This window comes from Eptatretus burgeri, chromosome 2 (genome assembly GCF_056783735.1).
Source record: "Eptatretus burgeri isolate ZD-2024b chromosome 2, Ebu_testis_v1, whole genome shotgun sequence".
Taxonomy (NCBI): Eukaryota; Metazoa; Chordata; class Myxini; order Myxiniformes; family Myxinidae; genus Eptatretus; species Eptatretus burgeri.
The window spans coordinates 124653048-124673013 of NC_140962.1; the positions used below are offsets into that span (position 1 = coordinate 124653048).

At 43.2% G+C, this 19966-nt stretch overlaps 1 protein-coding gene across 1 annotated transcript in view; it reads right to left on the bottom strand.

Moving 5' to 3' along the window:
• The window catches only part of GPN1 (GPN-loop GTPase 1), a 30011-nt gene that overhangs the window by 3804 nt on the left and 6241 nt on the right, over window positions 1-19966 (bottom strand). The window contains exons 4-12 of the mRNA XM_085871096.1: window positions 17672-17738; window positions 17485-17522; window positions 15123-15201; window positions 14929-15023; window positions 13866-13911; window positions 13149-13307; window positions 12824-12906; window positions 12686-12725; window positions 12519-12582 (exon numbers count right to left, since the gene is read on the bottom strand). Of these exons, the coding sequence (XP_085727222.1) occupies window positions 12519-12582; window positions 12686-12725; window positions 12824-12906; window positions 13149-13307; window positions 13866-13911; window positions 14929-15023; window positions 15123-15201; window positions 17485-17522; window positions 17672-17738 (671 nt within the window). The remainder of the gene's footprint in view (window positions 1-12518; window positions 12583-12685; window positions 12726-12823; window positions 12907-13148; window positions 13308-13865; window positions 13912-14928; window positions 15024-15122; window positions 15202-17484; window positions 17523-17671; window positions 17739-19966) is intronic.

Genomic DNA, 19966 nt, shown 5'->3' on the forward strand with positions numbered 1-19966 from the left:
CGTGTCTGTCCTGAATGAATGATTGGTCGCTATATCAGCAGAGGTTAACTCTAAAACCAACGAGTGTTGTACTACATGGAGATTGAAGGAGAAATTACAGAAGCATTTCGGAGACAGGATTTCATTCATCGTCCAGCCTGGGAAGTCTGATCTTGTATGCTCAGGGGATATCAGAGTTGCCGAGGCCTTGAAACACGTCGTGAGGCTACAACTGCATGTAAATGAAATTGGTGAATGTGAACTCGAATCCTCTGATGATGTCAATTCAGAAGAGGACACTGTTGTCTTGCATAAGGCAGCTGGTATCATCAGGAAATGTATCGGTGACATTACATTTCAATCTGATCGTTATGATTCTAGTGGGAATATGGAGACAAAAAAAGTGCAAGGACTTTGTTCCGAATCGTTTGTATGATTTCATTGCATTGTGTACTTCAAAGAAAGACTTTGACAGCGCTACAAGCTATGAATCTGAGACTGACATGGGAAACATTGAAATGAGAGTTCTTGCAATATGTCACAACATGATTTCTCTAGTTTGTAAAATCCATACCCCAATAACATTTGGTTGAGGTGTCAAGCTGCACCACGACCATGGTAGTCGAGAACTGACAGATGACCTGTCCTCTCTTGGACACAGCATACCTTATGATGAAGTGTGTAGATTCCTCACTGCCATTGCTTTGGACCAGCTGTCAACCAAGTCTGACGTTGATATACCACGTGACATTTCTGTCTATGATCCTGAGAATGTTAAGACCACTGTTGATTCCGCAATTGACAATTTCAATCAAAATGAACAGACAATAGATGGAAAGAACACCACACATTCAATGGCTGTGGTGTTGTATCAAAGGTCCCCTTGGCCAGAAGAAACACCTTGCATTCCAAGATCAAACCGAAAAACCCTAGATGCACAGAGCTGTGATGAGGATGAAATCAAACGCTACAACAAACCCCATACTAAACCAGAACCATGTGTGAAATGGGAAGTCAAAGAACTGGATAAGTCTGCTCGTGATGTGGTATGAAAAGACTTGATTTGGGAAATGGCCCGTGCAAGTGCCCCTGAAACCTCACATGTTCCGGCTTGGGGTGGATTCAATTCTCTAGTTAGCGAGAAAGAAATTCCACTGACTCGAATATGGTATCTCCCATTCATTAATGCGCCACCCTCTGACTTCTCTACGATCTACACGACTTTGCTCAAATTGGTTGAAATTGCAACTGCATTGGGACAAGAACATGTTCTGGTCACTGCTGACCTGGCAATATATAGCAAGGCTGAACAGATTCTTTGGACTGAGCCAGATCCCTTGGCTGGTCGAGTGACGATGAGGCTTGGTGGGATGCATCTCACTATGGCTTTCATAGCTATTATAGGGAAGCTGTTTAGTGATGGTGGTCTCCACAACATGCTGACAGTACCTGAAGTGTATGCTGATGCGTCCGTGAGTTTGATGTTGCAAGGGAAGCAGTATGCCAGAGGTCTAAGAGGAATCCGACTGGTACACGAAGCACTGGTACACTTGTTTCTATCAGCTGCCGAAACCTTTGCAATGAAAAACAAGTTGCCCTGGTTGGATGATGAGACCACACACTTCATTGCAGATCTCGAGAATACCTTCAAAATGCAATCCCAGGAAGCCTGCACTGCTGTGTGTCAGGAGATTGAAATGTGCTCGTCATCCTCTCTTCTCAGTACAATGAAGAAGTTCAAAGACACAGGAAGAGAACAATCAGCAACATTCTTGTGGTGTCAGAGTCACATCGCAAAACCTGAGAACATAAACCCAGTTGGCCATGGTTGGCATGTGAATGCAAAGGATGAATTGCGTCCAACAATGTACCAGAATGAATCGGCACCAGCAGAGGTTAGAGACCTAACTCATTTGTACTCGTTACTGGATTAGCTTTCTGGATGCTGGTGACACCTTCTTGAAGTTACTTTGGGCAGACCGTGAGGCCGATTTTGAAATGCACCTTACCGCCGTCCTTGAAGTCATACCGTACTTCTTCCTGGCAGGCCGCATCAACTATGCACGATACACCCCAGTCTATGTTGCGGAAATGCCTCACTTGGAGGTGTCAGCTCCACGAATGTTTCAGCACATGTCGGAAGGTGGTTTCATTGTGAAACGCTCAGAAAGGACTTTCAACTGCGTTCCTACAGATCAGGCTCTCGAACAGAGTATCAATCGCGAGGCTAAAAGCCAAGGTGGTGTCATCGGTTACACACTGAGGAAAGGAGCCTTAGTTCGCTGGCTGCTGACCCGCCACATAACCGGGGAATACGCAGAACGATTCAAAGAAATGTGTATACCTACCAAGTCCAAGAATACACATGAAGAACTTGGACGTGCTCGAGTGACCAAGGACCAGAATGATGTTAAAGTCATCAAGGAATACATCAAGGAACAATGCCAAGATCCATTTGACCTGGAAAGTGTGGCAACCTCCCTAGTTAATATAACTAATGGTCAGGTGGCATCAGAAGAAGTCGAAGAGTCGATGAATGGAGTGCCACAAAATGGTCGGGAAATGTTCAATCAGTTCACGAAAAGAAGAGGAATTTCTGGGATCCAATCCCCAAGACAGTAGTCAAAACATTTTCTGCTATGAGGAAGTGTCTTTCCAGTGATAAGGATAGGAAGATAATGATCTATACGGAGGTACTCTTCAGAAGACTGCTTGCAGTGTCAAAGAACCGTGACGTGGATATGCGCAAGGTCCTCTCCTACGAACTAGCAGCTGTTCCACCTTCAATGTTCCACGACGATGGTTCGATGAGGAAAACCAACAAAGCAGATCTTGCCAAAAAGCTGGAAGCAAATACGGATGAAATTCTTGTCCTTCCTAGTCAGAATTCCCCGACGTCATCGCAGTCTTCTGCATACCTCATTGATGGCATGGCAATGTGTCAGGCCCTGAACGAGAATCATTTCAAGACTTTCAATGATCTTGGAAAGGTGGTTCTGAACCGAACTGTGCATCTTCTGAAGAACAGTGACATGGATCCTTCCATTGACGTTGTGACGTTGGTCTTTGACCGGTACGACAGAGAACATTCAATTAAGTCGACTGAACGACACAGACGAGGGATGATGGATTCCGGATTCAACTACCAGATACAAGGGAACAGGGACGTTCCGAACTACAGGAACTTCCTCAAAACCAGTACCAACAAGGCTAGTCTCGCTTCATTCATCTGTCAGTACATCTGCGACAATGGACAAGATCTCCTTCCTGCAGATAAATCGGTAGTACTGGCAGGTGGATTTGAAGATGGAGAAGTGGTCAAAGTTCTGAATGAAGTGGGTGTGTCCAGTCTTGAGGGGTTGTACAGCACACAAGAGGAGGCGGACACTCGTCTGGTATTGCATGCAATCATGTTATCGAGAGACCATCCAAGGATAATCATTCGGTGTGATGACACGGATGTCCTGGTCTTGTTGGTGTATTACTGGAGCAGGGAAGCACTGTCCGATGAAGTATTTATGCATGCTGGGCACTCAGGGAAATTCGCCTCAAAGGAACGATTCATACCTGTTCACCATATCAGTACCAAACTCGGCAAAGCAGCATGCAAGTCCTTACCAGCCGTGCATGCTCTGTCAGGATGTGACATGACAAGTGCTCTATACAGACTTGGAAAGCCAACGGCATATTCAGCTCTCACCAAAAATTCAGATGCCTTACAGGGCCTGGAAGCATTCCAGGATGTGCCTACTTTCCTAGATACCGCAAGGCGATTTGTCCTTCTCATGCATGGTAAAAAAACTAAAAATCTCAGTTCACTGAATGAGCTTCGTTTCGTACTCACCACCACCACTGGATAAGCCCGCATCGATACTGCCACCAATAGATGATGCCTTCGAACAACATGTATTGCGGGCCCAATACCAAGTAGCAGTGTGGTGTCAGAGTCACATCGTAAAACCTGAGAACATAAATTCAGTTGGCCATGGTTGGCATGTGAATGCAAAGGATGAACTGCGTCCAACAATGTACCAGAATGAATCGGCACCAGCAGAGGTTAGAGACCGAACTCATTTGTACTGCACTGACAAAGGTTGTCGCGGACAGAAATGCCAGTGTGTCATTGCTGGACTTGAGTGCATTGACATTTGTTCCTGTGGTGGAGAATGTGAGAATCGGCCGGAGATAAGTGAGGTGGCAAATGGAGATGAAGTCGGAGATGATACGGACATGATGGTGTAGTGTGTTAAAACTTCCCAATTGTGGGCTATTTTGGGCCAACTGAAGTGGGTTAACCCCTAATTCATCAACCCCAAATATTGTGAGTGTGAGTGTATTGTGAGTGTACCCCAAATATTGTGAGTGTGAGTGTACAGAAAGGAATTAATGTGATGTTACCAAGTTTTCAATCTTTGTAAGTGCCAAAATAACAATTATTAAGATATTCCATAATGCTCAATTTTTTTATGCGTTTTATGGGTTAAATTGCCATGTTTTAATTAGAATCTGACTGTAAAACATCGTTTTTCATAAAGTAGACATCCTAACGAATCAAACGATACCTAATTTGCCTTGTTCTAAAGTGTGGAGGGGTAACTCCTTAAATAAGGCTCTTTTTTGGCCTCGACCGCTCCACTACAGGTAGAAGGTTCTTGTGAGAAACGGTGGTTGGAACAAAAGTCTGTCTCTGTTTTGTTTGTTTGTTTTTTAAATCGAGGAGGAAATTTGGCGATCTTTCGTTTGCGCCTGTGAGAAGGCTGGCCTTTTTGGTGCACTTTCGAGCAAGAGGAGGAGGAGGAGCCGCTTTTGTTGTTTGCACAGATAAGAACACTGCACGATTTTCGTTGTTCGTGCTGATGCGATTTTGCTCGTGTACTTGAACAGGACGCTAGCTAGCCATTGTCTGTTTGGCTGGGTCGTGGAGTTTGTGCACTTTTGGAGGAGAGGGAGGGATGGAGAAGAGCGTGTCTCTTGGCTTTTTCTCAGCAGTCTCGTATTGTATGATCGAGGAGAAGGGCGGCTCGATTTGGTGTGCGTGGACCTGGTACTGAGAGAGAGCAGTGTTGGCAGTTTCGATCATGAGGAGGTGGTGTAGCGGCAGTTTGTGGGGCTCTTGGCCTTTCGGATAGAGTGGAGAGCGAAAGAGGACCGCCTGCACAAATTATCTCAAGTACGTGGCGCCGCGGAGAGCGACTCTGCGCCATCTTGTGTGCTTCTGTCGCGGTGACTGAGGTTCGACGACCACCAGGCTCCGAAAGGCCATTTCTGGACGCAAAGCTGAGTGCCGGCATAAAGGGGAAATTTTGTTTTATTTTATCTCATCTTTCCCCTTGTCTGTTTTTGTGAACTAGCAGAGGAATCTCAAATTAGGATTTTGTTTTACCTTACCTTTCATTTTCACCTCTGATTTATTTCCATTAAACCAATATTGTTGAATTTCCTTATGTTTGTTTAGTTGTTGTGGGCTCGAGAATAAACCCATGTGCTTCCGTTCAGGTAAGCACCGTCGCTGCTTTTCATCCCGCACGCATCATAACCGCCAAGGATTTCGGCTGTTCGTCTCGGAGTTAAGGCCATCTGGCTATTCGTCCAAGGCTAGGTATTCATCGGCTGAGGATGCGATAATATCGAATCAAAATTTTCTGGTCGTGGCAATGCACCAATTTATGTTTTATCACCATGTGAAACAAATGTGTGGATTTATCTGGTAGTCTTCATGAATCAATATGTTGGGATTTGATACTGCCCCTCCATGTACATCCAGAGCGAAACAGTTCTTTTTTGGATGTTAATCCAAAAAATCCACCAGACCAAATACTGAATAAGAAAATGCTACATTTAGGTTGTAAAGTACAACTTCCTTCTGGATGTAACGAAAATATTTTGATGTATATCTGAAAAAACTTGGGGTACACTGTTGGGGTCTTGGGAGATATTGAGAAGCTCATTTGACATACCTGTTATTTGACAACCTGCCAGATATGAATGTCTTATTATTGATTTATTGATCAACATAGTTCTTTTGGATGGACATCTAGTTTTGTTCTTCGTTGTTACAATAAACATTTTGTAAATTGATGGAGTTTAATTGTGTGTCTTCTTGTTTAACATTCATGTACATTGTACATCCATAACGAAAGTCCCGTACGTCCATAATGTATGACATCGACCTCTCCTTGACAGGTCAGGTCAGGTATGGGAGCATGTGCCAGAACAGCGCATCGCTGCATCCACTTTCCGCCGGTACTCCAGGGGCCTCCATCTGGCCATCCCCCAGGCAGATGCCAGGCCCATCCCCATTTCCTTGAGATGATGGTCAACCTGCTGCAACCACGAGGCACGTGGTCGGCCCACTGGCCTCCTCCACTCATGAGACTCCCTCGCTGAGAGAATCTGGTGAGCAGGATCAGCGTCGGGAAAACGAGCCACATGTCCATACAGCCGCAACTGACGCTCACGGACTATGCAGGTAACAAATCTCATCAGAGTCTCTCTCGGATGATATTTGTTAGTCTCCTTAGATGTTAGATGAGTTAGTTAGAAGAGTCTCCTTGACAATTTGGGGCACAATGGCCAGACACATTCCTGTACGAATGATGCATCTCATGAACTACACACCTGGTGATATCCACTACTCTGCATTGGTTCATTTCGCAGGAAATGGCTCACCTTTGTAGATGATGGAAAAAAGTGATTTTGGCTGCGTACGTCCGTAACGGTCATATTTTGAGTAGCCATTACAAAAATAGAGGAGTTTCATACTTCCTTCTGGACGTGGTCAGAATACCAAGTAGTCTCCTTCCCATAGGCATCTTAGAAGCCACCCATCTATTAATCTGCCATCACTGTATCTGAATGAATGTGTCTGAACTGCACGCCTGTAACGGTGTAATTGCCCTTCATAGAACGCCTTACTTTGTGCAGTCTCGAGAAAAAGGACATGTGAACGGTCTTTACAACTCTTGTTTTGAGTTTCCGAGCACGATATACAGTAAGCTTTGTCCGTGAACTTTGAATAACAGGCACGATGGCAACGATACGGAGCCAACGAGTCAAATGAAGCAATCCAGAGCTGAGCCTTCTGACAACTATTCTGGGAGAAACTAATGAATTTTGACAAATCTTTGAGAAAAAGATGCACCAAACAGATTGTTTTGGATGAAGTTAGCTCAGGCATCACTGGGCATCGCCATTTTGTCTGAATCCCAACATTCTCCCACCCCTCCTGAGATCACGAGTGGCAAATTTGATTTTGATAAATTACTGTTCAATGAAGGTTTTTGGAAGTATGCATACAAACAGGGCAATTTGTGTTTTAGTGTTCAAAATATATAATTCAAGTGAAAGAAATAAAGTTTCAAAGGCTGTAGAACAAAAAAAAAAAAAAAACCAATGTCACCCGCAGGGTGACCCGTATCTTGCCAAAAGGTGACCATGTGTGACTTCTTTAAGGTCACACTGAGGTTAACAGGGCTGCTATCCACCAGGAGCGACTCCTTGAGGAATATCTGCCTACGAGATCCGATGAGAATCGTTCTACAGAGTAACCATGAAAAATATGCGTTTGCCTCATAACGTCACTAAATGACTCATATGTCTCAAGCTTGACATATCAAGAAAGCACTCATCGAGGTGTTCAATTTGAGGTACTACACGATATGGTTCCTAAAACTTGAAAATTTGACCTTGGGGTCAAATATGTTTGACCTCAGGCGCTAACCATGAAGGTCAAGGCCAATCGCCACCAAAAATTAATCAGCTGAGCGCCAGACCATGAACTGTATTCCCATGAAGTTTGAAGATGATCCGATCAAAATTACTCAAAAAATAAGGGTTTCGTCGACTCCCCTGATTTGCGCCAAAGTGACCTTGACCTTTGACCTTGACCTTCAAAATTTTGTGCACTGAAAGGGACCTCTATAGGCCTCTGATATGTGAAGTTACAAAAATTTCCAATGATAACTGTGCTCTGCAGAATTTTTTATACGTGATTACAGACAAAAATAAAAATAAAATAAAAAACATACAAGCTGACTAACATAACTTGCAAAAAACTTCGTTTTGGCAAGATAACAAACCATTGAATCGGAAATTTACTGACGTTTAGGCATTTGGGATACATGATCTTTCACACCACCTTATCCAACACGTTAAATTAGTTATTCATGCCCGTTTGTATCCTTTGACGTTCCTAAACACAGAAAGTTTCTTGTTTGGCATGATTTACAATGACAGTAAACTCTTCAATAACGTGGGTTCCCATATCGTAGGCAACCGATTGTGTTCCAATTTTGTTATCACGGTATTTAATTTCAGCCACCCATGGTTTTTGAGCTGATAAGTCATTGTTTGCGTCCACATATACGATTACCTCCCATTACAAGCCTTTTCTTGTTTGTCACGTGCCATTAATTGTAGTAATCAGACCATCATCCGGGAACGAAGCTAAATTTAACAATGAATAGTCATTGAACAGGAAATGGCATATGGAGATCCTGTAATACTATATCTCCAATATCTTGTAGATGGGCTCGATCAATATCGATTATTTAAAAAAAAAAAAAATTTTTTTAAACGCAGGTTCCAAAAACACGCAATGGTCCATTACATATTCATACAAGACATACACATCTGACACACGGTAATTTTTCAAAGTATTCCCACACGGGGCTCTTTCTCTCCTTCCCCCTCCCCACGATGAGAATGGTTATTTTACTTCCAACTTCAACTTGTATTAAAAATGATTTTGGTGTAAAGCAAGATCAGTATTGGCAATCAACACAGGTTAGAATCCATCACCATGCCAGTATGACTATCGCGGAATGCTGTACCCGTTTCGCTCTCATACCGGTATTGCTGATCACCGACTCGGCACAGGATTTCGAAAGCAAACTCGATTTATCTATATATTACTAAAACTCTCATCTTGTATGTATATATATATATATATATATATATATATATATATATATATATATATATATATGTATATATATATATGTATATGTATATATATATATATATATATATATATATATATATATATATATTTTGTTATGAGTCTGGCAGCCATGATCACACAACAGACAGGTCCCCGTAGCTCAGTTATTTTGTTGAGTACATGTGTATAGTTAGAATCCATCCCCTGTGTCTAATGGGTGATTAAATTTTCATGTGCTGTGGAATTATTTTGATAGTCAGGGTTTTCTTTTACATTTTCAACTACCACAACAACACCTTCGCCTCGTTCCATCCTGACGCCATAACGCTCGCGGTGGGTGGAGTTCAACGAAGGACTTGGCATCTCTCTCGACCAATCAGAGAGATGCGAGCAAGTTTGCTGTCGTTTGGCCAATGGGAGCCAACGCAGGACAATATTACTCATCTTCCTGTTTGAGGGGTGGTTCGCCGTGACACCCGCCACGCCCCTCCCCCCCCCCAGTCCAATCAGTGGACTTGGCGCCCCTTTTGGCCAATCACAGGGGCAATGAGTGGATCACGCGCCAAAACCGTCCAGTAAGGGGGGGGGGGTTACGAGAGGAAATCCCCTCCCCCCTGGACGGGGAGTGAATAATTGATCGGCGCGATCCGACTGGGGGCAGTTGGGGTTTGCCTGCTGGATCGTCTCAGATCGCCTCGCCTGCTGGCGCTCGCTGCCTCCCCCCCCTCGTGCTGGTTGGTGTCCGTGCTTGACCCTCCGTCCCTGGTACTTGGAGTGGCATCGTTGTTGAGGGTTTGAGTCCCGCCGAGCCAGAACGTTGAAGACCGCATGAGGTGGACAGGTCCAAGCAAGCTCTGGTCACCTTTGCTCGAGCTGGAAGCCTTCAATAAAGAGCCGGCAGGGTTCATTTCTGGGCATTTGTGTGTTGTTTCTGTGTCTGTGTCTGTGGGCCCCGTCTGATAAGTAGAAACTGTTAAGTGCCTGTGTTCCTTGTACATTATTTGCCTTGCTATATTCGGATAACTCTTCCCTTACGTGCTCCCCTCGTTCCCCAATTATTGTTGTTAAATAAATTCCCCTTTTGTTGAATGTACCAGCTCGTCCTTGTCCTTCGTCATTGGTTTGCCACGGTGCATATTGGGAATGAGGAAGGCTGTTGCTTTAGTTGTACATTTGGACTGGCGCGGCTCTGGTAACTCTGCTCGGTTACGCCGGATCCGAGCCGTTACCTGCGACTCGGATCGGACAGAGTCGGCCGAGGGTGCGGTTCCCCGGTAGTTAGACTGCGTGGGTATTTAGGTATATTGAACTTGGCAATTGACCCTATCCCACGTGGTCGACCGATTGGCGATCTTCGGTCCGATAAGGGACCCGTGACCTTTGGGATTTATCTGAAAGGTACGACCTAAATTCCGGGTGTTCGGTGGAGCCGACTCCACTGCTCCCCCTAGCGGTCGTGCTTGCCAGAGCCCGGCCCCACAACAATATATATTTGTATGTATGTACCCGAAATACAGCCAAAACGGTACACGATAGCACAAAAAATTTAGGGCTACCTTACTCATCATTCTTCTGCGGTGTGCAGTATCAAGTTTCGTTCAAATCGGGCAACGAAAAAAAAAATATTAAAAAAATCTATTCCCGATTCAGTAAAGTCGTCTTTGGGAGAATTTGATCAATGCAAACAACCTCAGCGGTATAGTTGGCTTGAGCTATCTTTTTTTTTAATGATTTTTTTTTTAATCAACCACTGTCACAACAGGAACTCAACGGGTTCATGGGTCGTCTTGCAAAAAACAACAACCAATTGGCAATTGCTTTAAAACCAGCCACGAGGGCAAAGAAAAAAAAATTGCTTGTACAATGTACAGGTGCTCGGATGCTGAGGGTGAAAAGCTAAAACATACTGTACTTACTTCCTGTTACGTCTTGACGTCATACGTTTCACTGTTCCTGTTCCATGTTTAGCTGAGACGCAGAGTGCATCAAAGCTTTTTAAATAACGTACGGTATTGAAGGATTGTAAACACCTTTCTTCGATTTGTTGGTGATATTGTTTTTTTTCCACCGATTTTTTTTTTTTTCAGTATACCGGTATATTCAGAATTCGATATGAAAAATATCAATTTTACCGGTCTATCGATATATCATTCTACCCCACTGGGAGACACGCACAATGTGTGTCTCCCAGTCGTTAATGATAGTGCCAAAAGGCAGAGAAAGCTTATGACATTGTGCAAAGTAATCGAGTCGTTAGATACGTCGGCGAGAAGTGAAAGTGCAGCATCTGTGAGCTGCCATTACCGGATCAATGAATCAACTGTGTGGAAACCGGAGTCAAATATCCGTTCAAGTGTTCCCGCTCCACAAAGTACAAAAGGCTCATTCCAGTCCCATAAAAATCATATTTAAAGGATGGAAAAAGCGCTCAATGTTTACATCAAGGACCAAACTGAAAAAAATGCCACCGGTGTATGGGAGAATCCATTGTGGATTTAACCAGACTTTGAGTGGACCAGTGTATAGGAGAAACCGTTGCAGATGTACCAACGTTTCCACGAGGCACCCGGGGCCGAAGGCTCCAGTTCAACCATGGCTCATGGAACAAATTGAGGCGAAGGGATTTATGCTTGAGCAGGTTTTTAACACCAGAGACAGGATTATTTTGGAAGAGGATGCCATCTCATACCTTACCGTCCAAGCAGGGAGAATGTGCTCCAGATCAAGGTGGCCAAGGATTGTTTTACCCTTCTTCTAAGTGGCAATGCAACAGGCGACTTCGTCATGCTCCCGATGATCCAACAGCCATCGCAAGTTTTAATATGCACATCTTGCTCACCTCCACCCTCCCCCATTTCAGCATCATCAACTCCGAGCTAAGTCTTGTGTTTTCTACTTATGGCAGAGAACAGTCCGAACGAGTACCTAATATCCTCACCCACCTCGTTATTTTGGAATAAATTAAAAAAGTAAAACTCGTGTGTTTTTGTTTAATTTACACTATTCATTTCAATGTTAATATGCTTTATATATACTTGCATATTTATTTCTGGCTGCCATCGATCTTCCTCTATATTTTCTCAAAGTCCAGGAACTGAACCCCCCCCCTTTTCCCTTCCACCACCGCCTCCCATCAGCCTTGGTTTCCATGGCTGTGGTTTTAACTATCGCAGCATTTTCCAGGAACCTAACCTCCACTATATTGAAGGGTTTACTGTAATTTTGACTGACAGACAAACTGAAGCAATTGCTTTACCGCACTGTGTCCAAGCACGTGTGCAATGAGACGCCATGCAATTTTATCAAATTCATGCCCAAAGTACTGTTAAACTGCAGCCGATTCGTGTTCTAGTGTTCAAAATATAAAATTCCATTAAAATCAAGTAGTTCCTCAACCATCGACTGACAGACAGAGTAATCCAATTGCTTCCCACCGATTTGTGGTACACGTGCGGGGTAATATTTTTATGCGAGGGGTGGGTTGTCAAATAGGGAGCTGGTAACCAAGATACGCAGAGCCACGTAGCATCAGGTACCTGTGACAATGGGCCAGGATGAATGGCAACTCACGAGGGGTTAAATGTTAAAGCAAGCTCACCTTCTCCCAAATCTTTGTGCAGTCTAGACAGTTGTCGTTCTTTTTCATTTTCCTCTGTTCTTTCCTGCCAGAACAATAATCCTCAAGATATAAATCGTGCAGCATCTCCCTCACTGTCAAGATTGATGCACATCCTGTGCAATCAAAAAATTGTGTTGGACGTGTACCTTTAACATTTGCAAACGTTCATACTCTGGTCTGTATTCTCTGCACAAGGGAACAAGAGGTTGGGACAGATATAAATTGAAGGATAATGATGTGATAGCAGAGAAACTTGAGACCATTCAAGAAGATGTGTTCCGTACCTTTCGTACTCCTCTCGTGCCTCCTCTAGTGCAGAGAAGAGTTCAGGCATGCCAGTTCCCATCATCGCTGACACTCCTACCACCTTTTGGGCACAGATTAAAAGGAACATAAGTAAGACTTTGAGGATAGTCCTTTTAAAACAAAAATTGTAATTATAGCTCTCGTTAGTAACATCTCACTTTACTTCCAGTGGTTCAAATCCATGAATCATTTTTTTTTCAGGTAACGGCAAACCACCAAATGCATTTGTTGCCATCAAGCTGCTTCAGCAACTCCTTACCTTCTAATAGGACATGACCTGACTGATATAATTAACCACCTCACCTTAAGGTGCTGGTAGAAGGCCGACAAGGTGAGGCTCATAGAGCGAGCTAGGCTCGAGGCATAGCTTGCTCCTGCATCTCCTGGAGCTGATAGAACATCCCCCAAGGACTCAAAATCGGTCATCCACTCGACGGCAAAATCGTGCGACACTACGTCTGTCTGATTTGAATGCACACACATGGGTGTGTTAAAAAAAAATAATGAAGGAATGTAATAAGCATATACTTTGTAATATGTACACTTTAAATAGTACTGCAATGTGAAGGGAACTTTTATTTTTTACAGGATCTAAAGCTCAGATGGAGCACACATGCATGCACACAAACACACACGACTGTTGGATGAGACAAACACAGCCACTGAGCTTGGGGGGGGGGGGGTGAGTGGGCTTCTCGGGGCACTCTGGGTACCAACATCACAACAATGGTGCCACCTTTCTCACCGTACTCAGCGGTGTATTTACTAAGGAGGAAATTCCTCCCCATGGACGAGAACCTATGGGAGGATTGTCCGTGCTCTTATCCTTTTAAATGGTGAACGCCAAGCAAGGAGGCAGGATGTACCATTAAAACAAAATCTTTGGTACGACTCGGATGGGGTTTGAACCACCGACCTCCCAGACTCAGAGCGGACGCTCTAATCATCACACCACCGAGTCCGTTCAAATGAAGTTAATTGTAGCATTTACGTAAATTTCTACATCAAAAACCACCTTACCTTGTTCATGGCGAGAATGAAGGGCAACTTGGTTTTGTACAAAATGCTGCAGAGAGAAATTGGGCAACAGAACAAATTGAACAAGGAAAAAGACAGACAGCACAGCATCAAAATAAATAGTAAAAGTGATATAAAGACATGATCGGAGGACAACTCTAACCAGGGTTAAAGGTTCCACATATTTTAGGTTAAAATAAAAGGTCATTGCATGACACAAAAACGCAGATCAATATAGTCACGTGATTGGGGGTTGATATCACCTGCGGAGCATGCGGACATCCAAGCCACACCTCTAAATAAGGGGTTTTACAAATCCACACCCCAATCATGGAGTCAGATTAAGGATTCTTTACATTATACCTCAAGAGCCAATGGGACTGGGCAGACAAGGCTGATGGGGGTGACCGTGTGTGTCCCGATTTACATTTTCACCACACAATTCAATGCAAAGAAGTATTATCACGTACACGCATGTGACCACGTTGACCACTTGTGACCATCATGTAATCAGTTTGTGTGAAAATGGCACTTCCATTCAAATTCACTAAATACGTCACGACTGACAAATAGTGACGGAGTTGTTGTTGTCAAAGCCCATTAAAATCGAGTGACTACTTTGTCACAATCCAAAATTATACTTCAAAGAAATTATGTAGAGATTCGATCCTTGTTTTTTGAAGCATGACATGCATTTCTACATGGATGTTAAATTGGTCGTCCCATCTCACGTCCTTCGAGAAGAGTGGGTGAGCTATCGCCGGCACCATGAGCAAATTACAAATTACTGCCCTAACCCACAGTGGCATCATATCATCAGCAGCAATGCCATGCCAAATGCCAATGATGCGACCACGCAGCCTTGCGCTGCGTACGAACGAAGATTGCCAGCACCCTGGCCAAATTCCTGTTCTAACCAAAAAGGGAGCACTGCATCTGCGGCACAGCCACACACCCATCAACGATGTAAACCAGCAGCCATAGGATGCCCACAAATGAATGCATCACCACAATGGGCTCCCGACTGATATTTATATCCACATATTAAAAAAAATCCCTATCTAACCTGCAAGCAGACAGCATATTTGATGTAAAGGTGATCGGACTTGTACAACGGGCTGTGTCCAGGACAAAGACAACCACAGTCGGAAAGACTGATGCCTGCAATGGATAGATAGAAAGAGAGTCTTTGTACAAGGAACAAGGCAAATGAATGGACCTCCCAAAGCATAAAATATAAATGTTGACATAATGACTCACCAGAGTCTCTGTGATTATGGACCCAGACGCAGACCAGGTGAATACTTCTATTTGTCCAGGAGTGTCTATCAATACAAAGCTGTGTGGAAAATAGACAAACGTCGTGATTTAGAGAGAGATTAGCGAGACAGGCAAAGAGAATCCAAAAGATGATGGAATGAAATATTTGATGAAGGGATCAATAAAGAAGTGAGACATACACAGAAAGACATGCAAAGATGAATTCAGAGAAGGAGACAGAATCCAAAATAATCTTTCCAACAATCCCGAAGAAGGAAGAAGTATTTAAGATAACATTTTAAAACTTCAGAGCATTGAAAGATGGTGAGGGAGACCGCAGCAACATATGAATGTCTGGGCACGGATGCTCATCTTGCACTGCCTGATGTTGTGTGCACTCCGATACAATTTCCTATTGCCCAAACAATGTGCCATTCTGATGGTTAAGGTTTCAGTATTATTGCCATCATCGGATGGCGGGTTGAAAAGTAATGCCTCCGATTCCTTTTCTCCAAAACAAGTAAAGATATTTGAATGAAAAAAAAAGACAGATAAGAACATCAATCTTGATTCTATCATGGAGAATATATATATCTCTCCACATAATCACCGCTGCGGTCCACACGTTTTTGCCAATGCTGAAGTAGTTTTACGATACTGTCACGATGAAACTGATCATCCTGCTGACTTAACCAGCGCTTCACAGTGGCGGAAGAAAAAAAAAAAGAAAAGTCCTCCACGAAGGTATTCTTTTTAAGTTTGGAGAAGAGATTAAAATCTGACATAACCAAGTCAGGGCTGCGATCCTTTGTGGCGGTACTCCATTGACCGTCTCTTTCGCACAGGATCGTAATGGTGCACCCAGCTCTCATCTCCAGTCAGTCATCCCAACTCTCATGTCCAGCACTTCACAGCACTCATATTGTGCTGCCTTCTGCCATAGGACTGAGACATGTCGTGTCAGATTCACGAAACTTCACATCCAGTGGTGGAAAGAACGTATATGCAGACTGCACGTTGTTCAATTCGAATATCTTTACCTGTTTTTTCACCTTTGTACGAGGGCATGTTGAAAAGTAATGCATCCTCTCGTTTTTTGCCGAAAAAGGTAATGCAGAAAAGACGTCTCCCTGGTCTGTTTAGTCGCATTCTTCCCTCCAGGGCTACAAGACAGTTTGTCAGTTGCTTTGTTCCTTTTCTGTTTTGACCCAGCTTTCCCCTTACTCTTCTTGCTGCGTTTCAGCTCGTTCACCCCACATGTCCTTCCCCCCTCCCCCGATCTCACTTTCACTAATACTCTGCTGTTAGTGCTTCCCCCTTCCCATTATGTTCCATTCCATGAGCCTCGACCATGTATACAAAAAACAAACAAAAAACGTTGGCGAGTAGGAATAGCCTGACGCCGGGCCAACATGCTAATGCACTGAAGTGCACCGTGCATCAAATCCTTCACACAATGATGATGATGACCTTGGTGCAACTTTCTCATCAAGACTACAGATTCCCAGTCAGACATAGGCAAGGTCTATCCTTTGCTGAACAAGCCCTGACTTCAACTTGGATGGGTTAAATTAGGTCATTTTGATCATAAGTGCAACAATGAGTTTAGCTAATCATACTAGCACTTGTGAAGGATCTTGGTCTGCAGTTCAATGTGAAGTTGTGGTTCACAAGGATGTGTTGTATCTTTGCGTTGCATCACATCCACGTGATACTTTGGATGCGATACAACAAAGGTGCCATGCCATGGTGCCATCAAAGTGTACATTTATAATTACCTCTGCCACCTAAGGTGGATGAAGGTTGTTTTCACCCCTGTCTGCCTGATTGTCTTTCTGTGAGCAGGATATCTCCAAAAGTTGCGAACGGATTTGGATGACATTTGGTGGACAGGTTGGGTGTGTAACAAAGACGAAGCAATTTCGGATCCGAGAATTTTCAGCCATTCTTCACCATTGAGAGATGGCGCCAAACACTCTACGTCGCACGACATTTCAAAAAGTTATGGACGAGTTCTGACAAAACTTGTTGGATGAGTTGGATAGGTGACAAGAACAAGCCGATTTCATTCGAGTTCAGGTCCGGATCCAGATCCGGCCCATCAGTGGGATAAAAAGCAAACTGTTCAGCCTGGCGGAGGTATGCGCTCGACCTAGTGCCGCCGTTGTAGATAGAAGAACAGTTACCAGAACAATGGAAGCTCAACGTACAAAAAAGCCATTCAGGCTAATTTTTCGTAACAGTACAGAGCGCAAATAAAATGGTTCGAATAAGAATGAAGCTTCAGGTAATGTCGTGGTGTAAGTAAAGAATGTAGGTGATGTTTCAAAGTGTGTAATAAAGCAGAAGAATGGATTCTCACTCTGTTTGTTCTTTTCGTTTTTCAATCAACTGAATAACCTGCAATAAAACCGCTGTCAGGAATCATTAGTCACCAATGTAAAATTGTATTTTTATACGATTTAGACATGACAGTTAAACAGGTGTGCACACGCACCATAATATGTATGATAAACTGCATAATATGCAATCTTTCTGTTTGTGTGTACCTGAGGAAACCTTGTTGCGAGGAGGTTGAGTGATGTAACAATGGCTCCGTTGGGACCGAGGCCGTAACTGTCGGTCATTGTGAAGGACACACTGTTTTTGTAAACGCTACAAAATTATCTCACCATTTGATTTTCCACAAATCTATTTTCGTCTCTGAATGAAGGTCACTTCGTTGAGCAGCACTCAAACAAAACATGGCATTTTACGTCATCTCGACCAATCAAATTTGCCGCTCGAAGACCCCTCCCACGTCCTTGTTTCTCAAGACCACGCGAGGTAAAGTGTTCTATGAACTCTCCAGTTTAACATGCAATAAATATATAAACAAACTGACAAAAAAAAAAATAAAGTGGATGGATGCAAAATAAATTGTTAAAATGACCATTCATATGAAACCACTGTTACAAAGCCTCAAGTGATTTTTGCATATTGTCAGCAAAAGATAAATAAATTGAGAATACTCAACGATATAAATTAGGCCTCAGTTTAATTTCAACCTCGGAAGGATTATAGAAGGAATCCTAGCCTTACAGGCAAATATTTTAATCAATTTCACACTTTTAAAAGTTCTTCGACAGTATCGACAGGAAATCTCGACGGAGTACAACACTATACATTATGGTATCTCAGATACGTTTGTGTGGATATTTGAGAACATGAACGATGGAACGGAAAGCTGTATTAAGATAGAAGATGGAGTTCCAGAATGGTTCAAGATCTTGACAGGTGTAAGACAGAGAGAGATGTGTGCCGTCACCAATGCTATTCAGTATAGCAATATACTGGATAATGTGGTGATTTCAGGGAAACATCGCTGGACCTGAGATAGAATAGACATAGGCACCTAGAAGACCTTCATTTTGCTGCTGATATGGTGGTCATTTCCACAAATGCAAATGACAAGCAAAAGCATATGGATGCCATATCCATGAAGAGCAACAGTACTGGCCTGAAACTCAATACTAAGAAAGCAAAGTTATTGAAGATGAGTCATAAACATGATTATGTATTGAGAGGTTTTAACCTATATATGAACTTTTCTGGAGCATTAAAGTGATATAAAGACATGATCGGAGGCCAACTCTTACTGGGGTTAAAGGTTCCACATATTTTAGGTTAAAATAAAAGATCATTGCATGACGCAAAAACGCAGATCAATATATGACAAATGTACACTTTGATAGCACCATGGTATGGCACCTTTGTTGTATCGCATCCAAACCATCACGTGGATGTGATGCAACGCAAAGATACAACACATCCTTGTGAACCACAACTTCCCCACAAATGAAGTTACTTCGAAGACCACAAGGGTAATACAGCATGCGCACGAGATTTTTTTTGAATGTGCCTTATTTTCTATCGTCTGGCATTTTCCACAAGCCGTGGAATGGCCCCTCTTTTCTCTAGTTTGGCACATGGCACATACCATATAAAGGGGGACCTTTTCTATGCCCCTGACATTTTTCCCAATAATATCATGGGTTATGAAGGCTGTGGTCAAGTGTCATCAAAATTGTGTGTGTGGTTTTGGAGAAGAAAGTAAATATCTATTTGGGGGTGAGCTCCCTGAAGGAATTTTCAGTCCCTGTGTTAAAGTTGCATTCAGAGAAACCGGGGGGGGGGGAGTGTGTGTGGGGCGCTTCATGCTTCCCTTGATTGCTGCAGGAGTCTCTACTTCTCACACCACCATTGCATACTTGTACCGCACAAGAACAGAACTCAAGCTAATAGCAATACTATCAAAAAAGCAAAAGACTATGCAACTTAGGTGGAATTCGTTTCAAAAGCCATCAATTAGACATATTGTTTGATGTATATTCCAAGTTTCAGCTCGTTTCAATGAATAGCCTTTGAGATATGAGCGCCAACACATTTTGGACAGACAGACACCAACGTGATTTTCGAGGTTTTTCGTTAAAAAACTCAAGAATGCAGAAATGGATGTTGCTGAAATTTGGAACACATTACCTCGACGTACAAAGGATTTACTTCTGAAACTTGCAGCCGATTTTGTCCAGTAGAAGCCGAGAAACGAATTTTCAGTCCCCGTGTCAAAGATGCATACAGAGAAACAGTCCTGTATAAAGGGAGGGGCTTGGTAATACAAATATCAAGATTGGAGAGACCTCAATGGAAGGGGTACCTAGATTCACCTACCTAGGGAATACTGTCACCGAGGATGGAATCTGGGAAGATGAAGTCAGATCCCAATTGCTACAGCATCACTTCACAAGTTGGAAAAAACAAAAAAGTTTACCACAAGGACTAAGATCTGGCTCGACAAAAGCAAT